Consider the following 16156-nt stretch of genomic DNA (forward strand, 5'->3'; position numbering starts at 1 on the left):
CGCTTTAATATTCAAATAAACTATACTAATAATTAGTGGATATTTTAGGATATCAGACACAAAAACGTACTTTCTCTTGACAAACATGTTTTTTTCGTTGGAATTTGGTTTTTAACCCTCAAAATCTGGGACATAACAGCTATCTAATCATCAGATTAAAAGTTATTTGGAGTGTTCACCCCTTTTTTATTAATTTTTTTATTTATTTATTTATATATTTTGTGTACACTGTACACTGTTTAAAACTTTGGAGCAATTTGAGCTATAATATAGTTTAACTTAGCTAAAACACTTAGATGTTGATAAATTGAAAAATTGAACCATATTATCGCACTTCTTACAGTGAATTACACTATACTTAGGCTCAACCTGAATTCCATAGTTAAGTTTAACACTATAACAAGTTTAAAAAAATTTGCACTATATTATGGCTCAATGATGAACCATTTTTTTTTTCCAGAGAGAGAGAGAAGTGCGATGCAAACACATATCTCTATTTATTAATAATGTGTGCATTACTCTGTAAATAACGAGTAAAATTTTATTGTGCATTAATGTAATTAATAAAATGTATAATTGTTCAGTTAATTTAAGCTGTGGCTTTAAAGTAAGCCTATTCGTTAAAACTGGGAAAACATTTATTAAACTTCCACACTATTAAAAATTTCTCGGAAAAAATGGTTAAATAACAATTTATTTAACTGCTATTTTACCATAGTCAAACATAACAGCCAAATAACCATAAATGAAATTGTATTAAAATTATTACTGCGAAAAAAAACCCGTTTGTTAACTGCTTTTGCCTAATGCGGTTAAACAACCAGAAGATTACCGGACCATTAACTAGACACACCTAATGAAGTCTTAGTTCCCTTCAGCTGGGTACATATTATAGCTGAGAGGGATAATCTGTCAAAAGTTTCCCGTATCCTGCACTCTCGAATTCGTGACCCTGAACTATTAAAATACAATACTCTCATTCACGCATAGATGGCAGCAACATAAAGCTACTTCACACAAAAAAGGCTAGTATTTTCATGCCAGTTGCAAATGGTTAAAAAACTATATAGTTTTGTATTCATGGTTTTTTAACCGTGCTAGTTATAAACGATTCCAAAACCATAAAAGTAAATAAGCGTTTTTCACCTTAAACTTTTCGGTTAATTGGATGAACAGACTGCTGCCAGTTACTTTACCGAAATTTTGGAATGGAAGTTTTAAAAGTGTAGAAAAAAAAACTTAAATGAACGCGATTATCAAGCATTGAGTTTTGAAATTAAGAAAAAGTATGTATTCCAAAAGTTTTTTAAAAAATGAAAAGTACATTAAAATTCTTCTCCCTCATTTGAGATAGCAACATACTGAGATCGAAATAAAGACGTAGTTATTGCTTTTTTCAGAGTATTAAATCAAATAAGATAGAATAATTTATTTTTTTTATCTACTATTTCATTAAAATGATTAAATAACGTGCTTCAAACTGGATCCATTGATTATAATCAATGCTTCTCTATCTTGATTACTCGTTATCATAGCTCAACTTAAACAAAACCAAGGTTTGATTAAAAAGGACATTTGCTACATTCTTAGTAAGCATTAGAGAGATTTTGCAAAGCTCATTAACCGCAATTCTAATCCCGTTTTCCGTGATGCTTCGTTATGTAGGGTAATTTTTCGCACGTGCGCTGTGAAGCTCAAATAGCGTGAAGCTATTTTTTATAATAAATTAATTAAAATTTTACAAATAAATTAAGAGCTCAATAATTTGTCAACATCATAGTTTATTTTAAAATGATTTTAATACAACATTTCATTTGATAGTTTACCTTTAAAAAGCAAATAAATATCTTAATTTTTTTTTAACGAATAGCTTCAAATGAGCTGAAAATTTTTCTTCGATTTCTGCAACATTTTACAACATGCTAACCTAAAACGATAGCATGACTGATCATTTCGAAAAGCTAAATTAAACCGTCAACTGAAACTTTTTTTTAAAAAAGTAATAGTTATAGCTGAAAAGTTTTTCAAAAAAACATTTTACAAAGAGTTAGTTCTTTGAACAAGTTTCTTAAAACTGTGGGAAGATGGGAGAGGGTTGTTTAAGAGAATAACCCATGGGATTAAAAACGTAAATGGAGTGAGATGGGTTTGGTAAAAGGGTTCATGCACCATCAAACGGAAACTTCATACTTGTAGTTTCTTCCAGTCGGCTTTCGAGATTTTGTTGCTGTTGAATTTTTTGTTTCATTCTTTCCAACGTAGGTTGAAGGCATGGAATGCGAGAGGCTAAGAACTCCAAAACAACCTCTTGGATAGTTTCTGAATTTACCAAATGTATATAAATCTAATAACCATCAAAATATATTTTATGATTTTAAAGTAAATAATAAAATGATAAATGATGATGTTAAACCATTAGTGCTCACATTGGATTTTTTCACTAATAATTTTCACATATATTTTAAATTATAATAAAATAATCATGAAACTTTACTAAACTTTCTGACAGGAAAAGTCTGATTTACTTTTTTAAAAGTAAAATTAATGAATTTGTAAAAATTTAAAATGCAATGCTAAATGTAAAATAATAATAATAAATAAATAAATAACATCAAAAGTTCAGTCAGAAATTAATTTTGCAATTATATGCAGTAAAATATTTCAAATAATTAATAAAAAACTAGAAAAAAAGCTTTTTACTTTTTTCTAGATATGACAAAGTGAAACTTTCGAGTTTTTTCTTTGAAAATAATAATAAATATTAGCAGAACACTTAATACGTGCTTTCATTCAAAAAATTTAAAGGAGAGAAACACAATGCACTTTTTCTGAAATTTGAGCCAAAAACCAATTCATGGGAATTTAAATGCTTTTTAAGACTGTTCCAAAATGATATTCAACTCATTAATGGTTTAAATTACAATAAAAATTTATTTAGTATTAAATTGAACTTCGGTTTTCTTTCTATGCTTTGTTTCATAATGAAAATTAAATAAAACTTTCTGCTTTTTAAACTACATTTATATTGAATAAAATAACTCTAAAACCAATAACTGGCAAATAAAATTGAAAAAAAAACACAGTATGCAGCATGTTTCTTAAAAACCAACCGCTTCTCATGCGAATAATTAAGAATACACAGATCATTTTGAAAAACATCAGTCAAGTTAGAATAAAAATTATCTGAAAAGTTGAGAGACAGAAACAATTTAACTCCTTAATGGGGTAGCGGGACATTTAAAACAATTTTTCTTACACCAAGAAACTTGGTAATTTTCACCGAAGTCCCTTGGTAATAATTTTTATGAAATGAACTATAAAATATGGTTCTTTAATATGTGATAAAGTATAGTGACTGTGGTAAAGTTTGCCAGTTTTATCATGATACATTAGAGCACGGCATAAAAACAATTTATATGGTTAAATTTACCTTTCAGTTTTTTATATTTTACTAAATGCATGAAAGTAAAAACCACAATTTTGAAAACCATAATTTCCAGTAAATCGTAATTATATGAACAGAAAAATTCAAAAGTGCATGGATTAAATACAGTATATTTTGTTTTGTTTTTTCAATCAAAATTATGTTTTTTTTTTACCATGCAATACGGTAATTTTACCAGAATTTTTATACATGTAGAATGAGCAATTATAATTACAATAAAAATTTATAAGTAATTTAAAGAATCTAAGAATAGGCAAAGAATTTATGTTGATTTTTGGAAAAGAAGTACATATAGCTGGCTTTAATACAAAGGCAAAGTTTTTCCAAAAGCGTAATGCAGAATGTTTATTTCATAAATTCTCCAAAACAGAAACGTTGAAAAAAAGTTCTTCAAAAATTTTTTAATAAAAAAAACAAGCTAAATTGAGCTTTTTGAAATAAAATAACTCGAAGAATCCAAAATATAAGCAAAAGAATTTAGTGTTCAAGATTGAAGAAAAGAAACATCTTACTCGTTTCAATACTGAAATACTTAAATAAAAATATATTATTAGAAAGAAAATATCCAGAAAACTTTTTTTAAATTAGACTACGAATTTCATAATTTTGTTTTGAAGAAAATAAACTATTTACTTCAAAAATAATATCTTTTTTTTAAACTTAAGGTTGACCTTTTCTATAGCGGAGTTATTTACTTGGTGCCATAATTTTTCGTAGTCGATTGAAAAAGTAAGTCAAGATAATATCATTACTGTATTTTTTTCAGTATTTAATGCATTTCTGTAAACAAATTCGGATTTAATCGTAAACGGGTAAAAACTATTCAATTAATAGTGCCGCCATGATGGCTACTTTGGCCACTACAGAGCTAGAAAAATTGCCAAGATGACGGGGTCCCAAAGGGATCTTTTTTATGTCACTCGCATTGGGGATATGCCAAGTATCATTGTTTATTTTTGCCGCTTTTGAATCGCAACAAATACGCTATGCTTTGACTTTAAGGAAACAATAAAGACCAAAAAAGTATATCCCACGAGTTTTACAGCACTTTTTACGGTGTATAAAGGTGACAACCTTCCTTTTTTATTTAAAAGTGGTATAGCTCTAAGAGTGTAGATAGAATTGAAGAGAAACTTGACTTAACTTAAGAATGTGTTATTTATTTGAAGGTTTTTAGCCATCGAGAAAATTGCTTTTTCATTTAAATTTTATCTTTCTGCGTTGCGTAGTAGGTTTAAAAAAGATACACGTTTACTTCATGTTTATGCATAAGTGCGAAATAATAAAATGTATTTTGATTGTTTGATAAAATGAATTTTAGATTGATTAGTAAAAAAAGTTTAGGATGTAAATCATAGGAGTGATAATGAACAGCACCTAAAACTATATGGTCGAATTCATTATTGAAAATGTATTATTTGTGTACAGTGATTTATAACTTATTCAATTTAATAATAGCTATATAATAGTTCTATAAAAGTTATTAGTTCTAATTTAGTAAAATAATTCCTTTCAATAGTTTTAAAAAAATTTAGTGCAGCATGGAGCATAAACGTATAATAATACAAAATTCTTATATTCTAAGCTGCTTAGTATATTATAAGAGTGCAGTTTTTTTTTTGCATATTTGCATGACACTATAGAAAGTACATGACCAAAAGGAAATTATGAAATTTAATAAAATTTAAAATCTTAAAGAAAGGAGACCAAATGAGGAGACTGCGATACTAAATAAACGTTGTTCAGATTTTCTATAACTACACTGATAATGACAGTATGGTAAAAACTACTAGAATGTGGTGAAGCTTGCTGTGTTTCTGACTCTATGAAAACTCTAAAAAGCTCGATAATTTTTACCGAAACAGTATGGTAATGACTTTCGTAAAATTAACGATTAAACTTGGTAAAAGTGATAAAATCGTTAAATTTGCTTTTCAGCTTTGTATTTTTTTACAAAATGTACGGTGATAAGAACTATAATTTTTAAAGCTACAATTTCTGGTAAACCTTTACCATATGAATGGAATAATTACCATGTATATGGTTTAATTATCATATATTTTGGTTTCATTAACCAGGATTATGGTTTATTTTTTACTTGAAATGTCATTATCATGCAATACTGTAATTTTACCAGAATTTTTTTTCTCCGTTTAATATATAATAAAAACATCAAAATGATTTTGATTGCGTGTTGAAATGTAAAGGTTTTCTATCAATCTCCTTTCCAATTTTTTTCTGTTTCCTTCAGCATTCAAACATGTTTTGATTTCTTCAACCCTTTCTTCCTTACTTGCAATTCGTTAGGCTTCTAAGTCACTTTATTTTTCACACAAATATTAATTTGTGTCCCTTATTGTGCTTTCTTTTAATGCTCCATATTTTTGACAAGCATGTTACGGAACACCCTTCATTAAAAATGTATTATTTTCATCCTTATGCCCATGTCCTTGATTGAGAAAAATACAGCTCTAAATTTAAGCTATATAACTGAAATAAAATTTAATTAAATTATTACAAAATTAGTGCACTTACGAAGACTGAAAGAGCTTTAAACTGTCAATCTAAAAAAGTTAAAGTATTTAAATACGAAATATTCATCTATTATTAATGATGACGGGAGGTCAGTCGAAATTAAAACTGACACTTTCGCATTTCTTGGGTGCTTTGGTTTTAAACGACGTAACTTCAATAAATGATTTTAAATTTTTTTTTTTAATTTAATGAAAATTCTTTTTTTGAACTTACACGACAATGTTGTTCTTTAGATAATTGTATTTTTTCTGACGGTTTTTAACCTCAACATGGTATTTTAAAATATGTGAAAATGGATGGAAAAAAGAGAGTAAAATTACAATTTAAAAAAAGATTTTTTGCTCAAGTGTAATTATAAAATTATAGTTTATATAATTTATGTTTGAATTATAACATATATAAATATGCTATAAATTAAAAAATATATCTTCGTTTCGGTTTTATAATATAAATTGAGAATTTTTTTTCTTATAAAAATTTTTTTCTCAAAAATTAATGAAATAAAAAGGAATTTCTCTTTTTATTTTATGAGTTTATTTTTAAGCTTTTTTTTATAAAGCTGTTTTTGCTGGAAAATTATCTGAATTATTGCTTAGATCTTCTAAAACATTTTCTACGGTATTCCACTACACGAATGTTGACTTAAATCCTTAGACATGGTTCGATAAAAATATAAATTATTTTTTTTCAGAATTGCGAAGAAAAATTTGCGTATTTAATAAGTTATCTCTGGGTAAATTGCATTAAGTAAAAGGCAAATTTGTCGTTATGAAAGAGAAATTTAATGCACGTAGATTTTTCAAATTTATGCAAAAGTATTTTATAGCGTAATTTGTGCTCTTTTTAAAAAGAAAACTCGCAGCGAATGGAATTGTTATTTAACGCTTTTCTAACGTTACATATATAAGTTTTAAACTAGTCAATACTTCGTAAAATGTTACATATATTATATTTAAGAAAAGGAAAATGTACAAGATGTCATCAAAAGGTTTTATTTTTAATTAACATAAAAGTTTCAGAAAAACAGTTAATTTAATTATAGTGAGAAGTAGTAAAATACAATGATTGGAAAATCATTACAGAATTTATTTGATTTATGCCATAAGTGACAGGGATAGTTTACATTGTAAATTTCTTAAAAGTAAACGACATGGAAGCAATTATTCCTTTTAATATAATTTAAGACGGTGTTTAAAATAAGAGAATATAAAATTAAATTTATGATAAGTATTGATCGAGCTTTTACTTACTAATTTGAAACTTCAAAAGTCTTTTGTGCTATTTGTGCTAAGTTTATGAAGTCAATAAATTATTCAAATAAAAATAATAAACAAATTTATTTCCTCTGCGTAAAATCTACTGTTATCTCGAATCCTAAATATTTCTGAGAATATTTTAATTATAAAGTGTAAAATGTAACTTATTTAGTTCAAGTGTAATATATCTTAGTCATTATTTTCATGACTTATGTTGAAGTTCTACATTGTAAAAAATTCCGAATCAAATTACGGTATTAAGTACCGATTCTTTGAGGGAATCAGTCATAAAATATCATTTTTACAGTAAAATATTATACTGTAATTAAATTACGGTATATCAGATTACTTGCTCCATAACATGTTCCGAGAATAAGTGATTTTACAGTAAAAAGTACAAAGGAATTTTTACAATGTGGTAATGTCTTACAACAAAGCGTTTCCACAATTTTTTCTTTTGTTGAAATTGAAAGAGAATCCTTAACAATTTCTGACACAATAATGATTCTTTCACTTTTTTAATATAGATGATTCTCAAAAACATTTAAAAAAGTTTCAAGTTATAGTTTCTGAATTAGTCTACCCTGTACAAAATGCAGAGTAGCTAATGTTTATGAAAAGAGTAACGTAGGAGAAACGTCAGCAGAAATTTAATGTTTACTGTAAAATAAATTTCCCGAATATTATATTGCAAATAACAAAAGTCATTATTGATTTTGTATTATGCCATATATGTATAGAACATTTTTAAATTATGCTGTTCAAGAGAGAAAAATATCTGGAATACAATTCGAGAATAAAAAAATGGAATATCTTTAAAAAAATTGCTCAAATTTTTATTTACTAATTTGCAATCTAATAGTTTGAAATACATACAGAGACTACACTAAATAGTATGAGCAAACTTCAGTGAATTAAGAAATTATGAACATAGAAACGTACTTTCGTTGAATAAATTTTTATTCTTATGAGAATAAGAGATTTCATTTGAGCTACACATAAATAAAACAAAAAGAAGCTACACATAAATAAAAGCATATAAAGGTACATAATTGGAAATACATACTATAGTTTCGGTTCTATAAACAAGAACTTTCGTCTCTAAACTCACACTTTGTGTTTAGACGGTGAGGTAGGTTCCTGTTTATAAAACCGATGCTATAGTATGTCCCATTTATTTGCTTTTATCTGTGCTTTATTCAAGTTTCCTTTGTTTTAAATTTTCATTTTTATAATTTTCAAACTTTCGAACTTTCAAATTCTCAATCTTTCAACCAGAATATGGTCTAAGGCTTCAAGATATTCCCTTCAGTTGGAATATGCCATGCAGCTTCAAGATATCCTCTTTATAAAGTAATAACGTCTTGATTATCAGATAAGACAAAAATCTTGTGATAATTATGGATTAAAGCTGATGTCCGGTTTATTGAACACTAGGTCCCAAAATCCTCCTTTAACAACCAATTATTGACTAAAGAGGTCACGAAGTTTAAGATTCCATAATTTCGATACCAACGATGTAATGGTGGGGCGTATGGCTCACCAGCAACTTTTATTTCCCAATCAACCTGGTACCCAATGATATGAAGCTGACTTCTATCCAAAACCGAGTTTGGATAGAACTAATGTTTGATTTCTATCCAAAATCGGGGATTGAACCCCAGTTCACCATTTGCGAGTTCAGTAACTGAACCACTTTGTCATTGGAGCTCTTCTATATGTGTGATACGATAATAATATGTAATCTACAGTTTTTAATGAATGGGTAAATGTTTTTACAATGTAATGTTCGATGTTTATTTTTAATCGAGATAAAGTGCTATCCAATTTGTTGTAAATATAATATATTGCTAAACGGAGAGATAAAATTGTAAAATTCCCGCACTGTATGGAAATGACATTTTAGTAAAATAAAAACTATAATTCCAGTTAATAAAACCTAAATGTTCGGTATTTAAATCATTCATTTGATAATTTCTCCGCTCATATAATAACAGTTTATCAGAAATTCTGGTTTTCAAAATTATCGTTCTTTTTACCAGTTCTATTATAAAAAACACAAAACTGAAAAGTAGATTTAACCGAATAAACAATTTACATGCCATGCTTTAAGGTATCATGATAAAATTACGAAGTTTTACTGCATTTGCCAAATTTTATCACATATTATAAAGCTATATATTATTGTTAATTCTGACAAAATATTTATAAAAGTACTTCGGTTAAAATTAACGAGCTTTTTGGTGTTCCCATAGAGCCAGAAACACGGTAAATTTATTCTGGTAGCTTTGATCTTACTTTTTTTTCTCAGGGAACTCATTCTTTTTATTACAGGTGTTCCATACTTTCTTCTTTATTTTCAAGGCAACGTATCTTAATTTTTTGCCTTTCGTTTGATTTGAAGAGAATACTTTAAAAACTTATTTTTCAATTCTGCTTATTCCGCTATATTTTAATGCAGATTCTTAAACATGCATTTTTTTTTTTTTAGAAAAATGATCTATCATTAAATTGTTTACCCTATACTGCATGAATTTATGTGCTTTGCACTATGTAATGAGAAATAGTTTGAGAAGAATGAATATAATGAAAGATTAAAAAAAATTTAGTGTCACTAGATGTCAAACTCTTATGGAAATATTATTAAAGAAAATGTTTATCTTCAACTAAATGACTTGACCTATTGCAAACGTCAAATTTTTAGAAAACACCAGATTATAAGGCTTCTCAAAGCATCATAATTAAGTTTTAATGTTTACTTTTGAGACACAATTTTTTTCTTTCCTATAGCTGAAGTTTATTACAGCTGAATAAATAGTGAAATGAAAACTTCTATGTTTAGAAAACAACATTAATGGACAAAATCAATTTTTTTTCTTCAAAAATTTGCATAACAAGAGATTTGAGAAAATGGTGTTGATCTAAATAATCCAAACTTTCTCTTAATATGCAAATTTGAGTGTAAAAATACTCTTGTGTTGAGCTATAGGATATTTTTAATATAAAATATGTTAATTGAATTAGATTTAGCTTAGAAATATTTTGACGTACTTTATATCGGCACACCCATATATATATATATATATATATATATATATATATATATATATATATATATATATATATATATATATATATATATATATATATATATATATACACTCATGGACAAAAAATTAGCGCACCAAGAAGGAGTCGTCAAAATGAAGCGAAATTTTACATACGTAATGATTACTTTGATATAAGTAAATGATTAGAAAAATCAAAGAAAAACTATAATCCTTGATTTTCTAATCATTTACTTATATCAAAGTAGTCATTACGTATGTAAAATTTCGTTTCATTTTGTCTCCTTCTTGATGCGCTAATTTTTTTGTCCATGACTGTATGACTGTATATATATATATATATATATATATATATATATATATATATATATATATATATATATATATATATATATATATATATATATATATATATATATATATATATATATATATATATATATATATATATATATATATATATATATATATATATATATATATATATATATATATATATATATATATATATATATATATATATATATATATATATATATATATATATATATATATATATATATATATATAACAGTATTCGGGAGAACTGAATTATTTCTTGGAATGTTTTCAATTTTACAATAAGAGATGTAACTTAAAATTAAAAACTGATAACAGTAAACTTAAGCAGCAATTGTGAATAACATTTTAAAATTAATTATGAATAACAAATATATGAATAATAATTATTAATAATAATTAATTCCAGTTTATAACAGCATTTCTTGTAAACCTAATTTTTGAAACACTTTGAAAAACTAAATTCTTAATGTTTTCAATACATTGTGTATGATATAGTGTTAGCTATTTATGTTTTAAATGATGAATATTTTTAGCTGTATAATTTTAAGATGGTTAGTAAAAATGGTATCCAAAATTTAAATTTTTAGCTTCAAGAATTGCAGAAACATATTTTGCTTTGCTTAACAAATATATTTAACTCTTAATATTTCAAATATTAAAAAAACCTCCTTTTTCTTTTATTAAAACAATCCTTTAATTTTCTTTACCACCCTTATAATAACTATAAGCTTAAAAAGCGATATCATCATTTAATGTTTCCATTGATTTTACTCAGTTTTTAGAAACTGCATCATTTAATTATTTTTAAAATCAATATACTTCACAACATTTTAAGATATTACAACAAAGCGACATAAGTCAAAATCATCATCATATAAGAAATTAATAAATGAGCAGCGAAAATATTAATATAGCGCAGAGAAGCAGTTGGCAAGCCGTCTGTTATTATTTGCATAAAGCTGATGTTTTCATTTGCAAATAGTCATAGTCATACTCACTGCTCCCACTTCCCCCCTTCCGCCGCTGTCGTTTCTTGACAGGCCGGTTGCATGGAGTTGCTCTTGTCTGTATCCCTTGCATATCTAGACTGCTTTGAGAGTTAAAGAAAGAGTCCCCAGAGCTGTATCATCCACTTTTGGACTGTGTCCCAAAACTTCCCTATTTTTGTCCCACATTCATCCTCCCCCTGTAAAAACTTTCCCCCACACCTCTTTCCCTACATCCACCTTCTTAGGTTTGGAATAGGAGCCAGAAAGATGCTGGATGTTCAAACGATGACACCATTCATTAAAACAAGAAATTACGCGACATCTATGACATAAGAGTTAGCATAAGCATAAAAATCCACTTTATTTTCTTTTGTTTGCGACTTGGCTTTTTTTTCGTCATCTTTAAATCTAGATGCATTGTTATGTCTTAGAGAGCAGCTTATCACAATGCAATGCTCTTTTAGAATTATTATTCATTTTTTTTTCTATTTTGGCTGTTTGCACCAATTTGACAAATGAGTACAACATATTTCTTCGAAGAATCGAGATATGTTGTTGAAAATAGATTTACTAAATATATTACTTCCTGTCAAATATATCATCGATAATATTCTTTGAACTTATCCACTCCATTGCCTATCGGAACTATTATAAACTGATTAAGAGTACGACGTTTGGTTGAAATAGTTATATATAGTTACAGTTAAATAGTTATAGTTAAATAGTTACAAAACTGTTTGTTAGTTTAAAATAGTGATTTGAATATGAAATTCGAACAATAGATTTTATGTTTTAGTTTAATTTATAAGCTTTTGATCTATGTGTATTAAAATGGTTTTTTGAAATTTGGAGTTCATTGATTAATATATAGGGTGTGCAAAAAGTAAGGAAGCGGTAAAATATCTCGAGAAATATTCATCGGATCGAAATAGTTAAATTCATCATTTTATATTTTTTAAAAACTGTAAAAGGATACCTAACTCGATCTTTTACCCCTACCACTTAGTGTCGGGATAGGAGGAAACTTTCAAATCTTTAATACGAACTCCTTTTTATTGCAGATTCGCATTATCCAGAAAAAATAATCCCATATCACATATGGTGCTGTAGCCGAGGAAACCAAAATAAGGTACAAACTGTTTGAAATGGCGAATCACGAGACGTATCAGATTAAGAACAAAAAAATAAGCTACAATTTTTAGCAATTTTTATTTATCTATTTATTTATTTATTTTTATGAAAAAAATGCATAAACATTTTTAGTTTCATTTCTTTTTTGTTCAAGGAATAGAGCACTGGCCTGTCAGTGAGGTGACTCAGACTCGAATCCCAGTGACGGTTGGTCGATGCGAATTCCGCATCTGACTCTCACCGACCACATTACTCATCGACCGCACTGCTGACATGACTGAAAATATCCTCAGTGGTAGTAGGATTATGGGTTAGAGTCCCTATGCAGTCAGGCTAACCGTGAAAGATTTTCGTGTTTTTTCTCTCCATGTAACACAATTGCGTGTTAGTTCCTTCAGAAAGTCCTCCACTAATGTAAATTTCTCCCAATACTTGATACAGAAGTTTCTTTGTCTTCTGGATTGGGTTCAAAATTACAAGGCTACGGAGGTGAACATTGGTAGTCGTGCACTCAGAATTAAGTCGGCTGTTCATCGCCGGTAATAAAATAAAATTATATGAAATAAAATTTGTTTTAAATTTACTCTAAAATCAGGACAAAAACATGCTATCCTGGTATGCCTAAAGCATTTTCCAAGCATAAGATTAATTCAAAAATGGCTAAAAAAATCACCGAAAAAATAAAAATGCAGAAAAGAAAGTTTCATTTTTTATTATTATAGAAAAAAAATTTTATAGAAAAAATTGTTATGGAAAAAAAAATGTATTCTTCTATTGGAAATGTTGTTATTGAATTTTTATTTTTCGGAGTATGAAACAAATGTATGCTATTTTAAGAAATAAAGTTTTTACTTAAAAACAATATGTCAGAGTTTGGAATTTAGAAAGCGAACAAATAACAACGTAGCAAACTTTTATCACGTTTCGAAATCTTGTTACAGTTAGAAAGTGAAAAGGAATAAACGAAAGGGGAAAAAAACGAAATATCCAACAATCTAGCTGGTTACAAAATCTAAGCCTGTTTTTATGTGGTTTGAAGTTTTTGAATGAAAAATGTGTGAAATTTAAGCTTGAAAATGAAGGCATGTGAAGAAAAAGAATTTCAGAATAGTATCCATGTATCTCGATGAATTGCTATAAAGTCAAGCAAAACTGAAACTTTTTTCACTCTTTTCTATCTTATTTTAGTAACATACTTTTGTCTTTCAAAAGATGTTTTTAACTCTTTATTATAAATAAAAAGAAAAATAAGATGCATAGTCTTCCAAATTTGATGAATTCGTTACAATTATCACTATCACTGCTATAATTATTTTATCATTGTTATAATTATCATTGTCACATAAATTACAAAAACTTTTCGTACATAGGAGTTTAAAGTTTCTTTGTAACAAGCGGAATAGATTTGTTACCTGGTACATTGCCGTTTTTTGACGATGCTTCTTTAAATTAATGTTAATTAGTGTCAGTTTTTTTAATCTCCAAAATTACATGCAAAGTTCAAAATTATGAAAGATTTGTTCTAAAATGGAGTCAAAAATAAAAAAAAATATAGAATAGTTGATTTTAATTAATACTATTAGAAAAGGATAATTACTGATATCCAAAATGAACAATATCCAATCCAAAAGATTTCTCTACTTGATTAGTGCTATATTATTATTATTATTATATATTAACCATATTCACCTAAATACGTCTGTAATTCGTACAAAATTTCTAATAAATACCTTTAAGACTTGAATACATTAAAATACCTTATTCTGACAGCTCTTGATTAATGACTAAATAAGGAAAAAAAGGTGTATATTAAGTAGCAGCGTATATAAGTAGACATACTTGTAAACGTGTTTTAAGTAGTTAAATTTTGTTACTTGCTACCTTGAAATAGTATGCAAGCGTCTCTCATACTTATACTCATGCTCAGAAAGTCAAAAAGCTATTCACTCTACAAAATGAAGAATTATCTTATTCTTTGAATTTTCAATGAATTGTTATCACTTTTTTGAGAATTGTTGACAAAATAATTATTATATATGTAATGGGTATAATTAAAAATTAAATTAGGTCTAAATAAATACGAAAAATTAACATCAGGTTATTAGTCTTATGAAACTCCTAAAATTAGTTTAATAAGAATCTTAAAATCAGTCTCATAAAAGTCTTAAAATATAATATGACTTATAAATATAATATGACTTATGTATGACTTATAAAAGATGAATCTGCAAAAATGCTATATTGTAATATTATTTACATATTTTACTATGTGTTATTCATTAATTTTATGATAATTTAAATTTAATTATTGTAATTATTAACGTAATAATTAAACGAACATTATTTTCGCTATATTTATCTTAAATGCGTTTAAGCTTACCTATTCATTTTCAATATATTATTACAGTTATTATTATTTCTTTTTTTTCAAATTTCAAGCAAATAGGACTAACAGAAATTTCTCCTATTATTATTAACTCCGAATTCTCATATTGTTTTCAATTATTCTAATTATTTATTCTGTTGATCTAATATATTTTTTATTCATTTGTTATACTTTATTCAAAAGTTATATATTTTACTACTTTAATGTTTTTTATTTTGTTATTATATTATTGTTTACTATTCTGGAATTCTTCATTCTATTATTTGAATTTTTATCTTGCGTTATCAACTATCCTGAAAGTCTCACTAATAGGATGTTTATTAAGTAAAAACATTAAAACATTAATTATTTTTCTTGAAGAAAAACTTTTAAGAACCAAGCGAGCATCAACTATCATAAATTTTACTGAATTTTACTTTCATGCATTTATTAGAAAATTAATGTCAATCAGAACCTTTTCCAGAAAAGATTAAAATATATTTATATAGAAAAGAGAAACCTAACCATTTTAACTACTCTCTATATTACAACTAACGTACACCTGCTTGGTCATCTAACGTATTTGTTTTTGATGGTTTAACATTTAAAAAAAAATCACTTTCTTTAGTATGTTATTAAAAAAACCTATTATTTAGAATGTTATTAAAATCTCTTTCTTTACTATATTAAAAAATAAAAAAAAAACTAGTATTTTCTGTTCATTGAACTTATTTCGTAGAAAGCTTCAATTTTTTGCACAGTTTATTTCATTTAATTCAATAATAGTTTTTTAGAAGAGGAGGTAATACCGGAAGTGAATAAAACTCGAATAAACTTTGCCATGTCTAAAAAAAAAATGCATTTTGTATCTGAAATGCTTACGATCAACGGCAAGAGATGGCAGCACAGACGTAAACAGTATTGAATAAGATGAGCTAAATGATAACTAAGTAAAATAAGAATTATAATGAAGGCAGGTATCAATTATTGGTATTATTTATCCTTCTTCTACTCAAAAAATAAGC

At 26.6% G+C, this 16156-nt stretch overlaps 1 protein-coding gene across 8 annotated transcripts in view; it reads right to left on the bottom strand.

The window, feature by feature from the left end:
- Positions 1-16156, bottom strand: part of LOC107446668 (A-type potassium channel modulatory protein KCNIP1) — a 197124-nt gene that overhangs the window by 28555 nt on the left and 152413 nt on the right. The window contains exons 1-2 of one of the 8 annotated variants that reach the window (XM_016061375.4): positions 11645-11765; positions 2191-2319 (exon numbers count right to left, since the gene is read on the bottom strand). The exons of the other annotated variants lie outside the window; for them this stretch is intronic. Coding sequence (XP_015916861.1) covers positions 2191-2319; positions 11645-11726 — 211 coding nt within the window. The 5' untranslated portion in view covers positions 11727-11765. Of the gene's footprint in view, positions 1-2190; positions 2320-11644; positions 11766-16156 lie in introns of those variants that run through there. 8 annotated transcript variants of the gene reach the window in all.

The sequence above is a fragment of the Parasteatoda tepidariorum genome, chromosome 11 (assembly GCF_982258835.1).
Source record: "Parasteatoda tepidariorum strain Cologne lab strain chromosome 11, Ptep-v5.0, whole genome shotgun sequence".
Taxonomy (NCBI): Eukaryota; Metazoa; Arthropoda; class Arachnida; order Araneae; family Theridiidae; genus Parasteatoda; species Parasteatoda tepidariorum.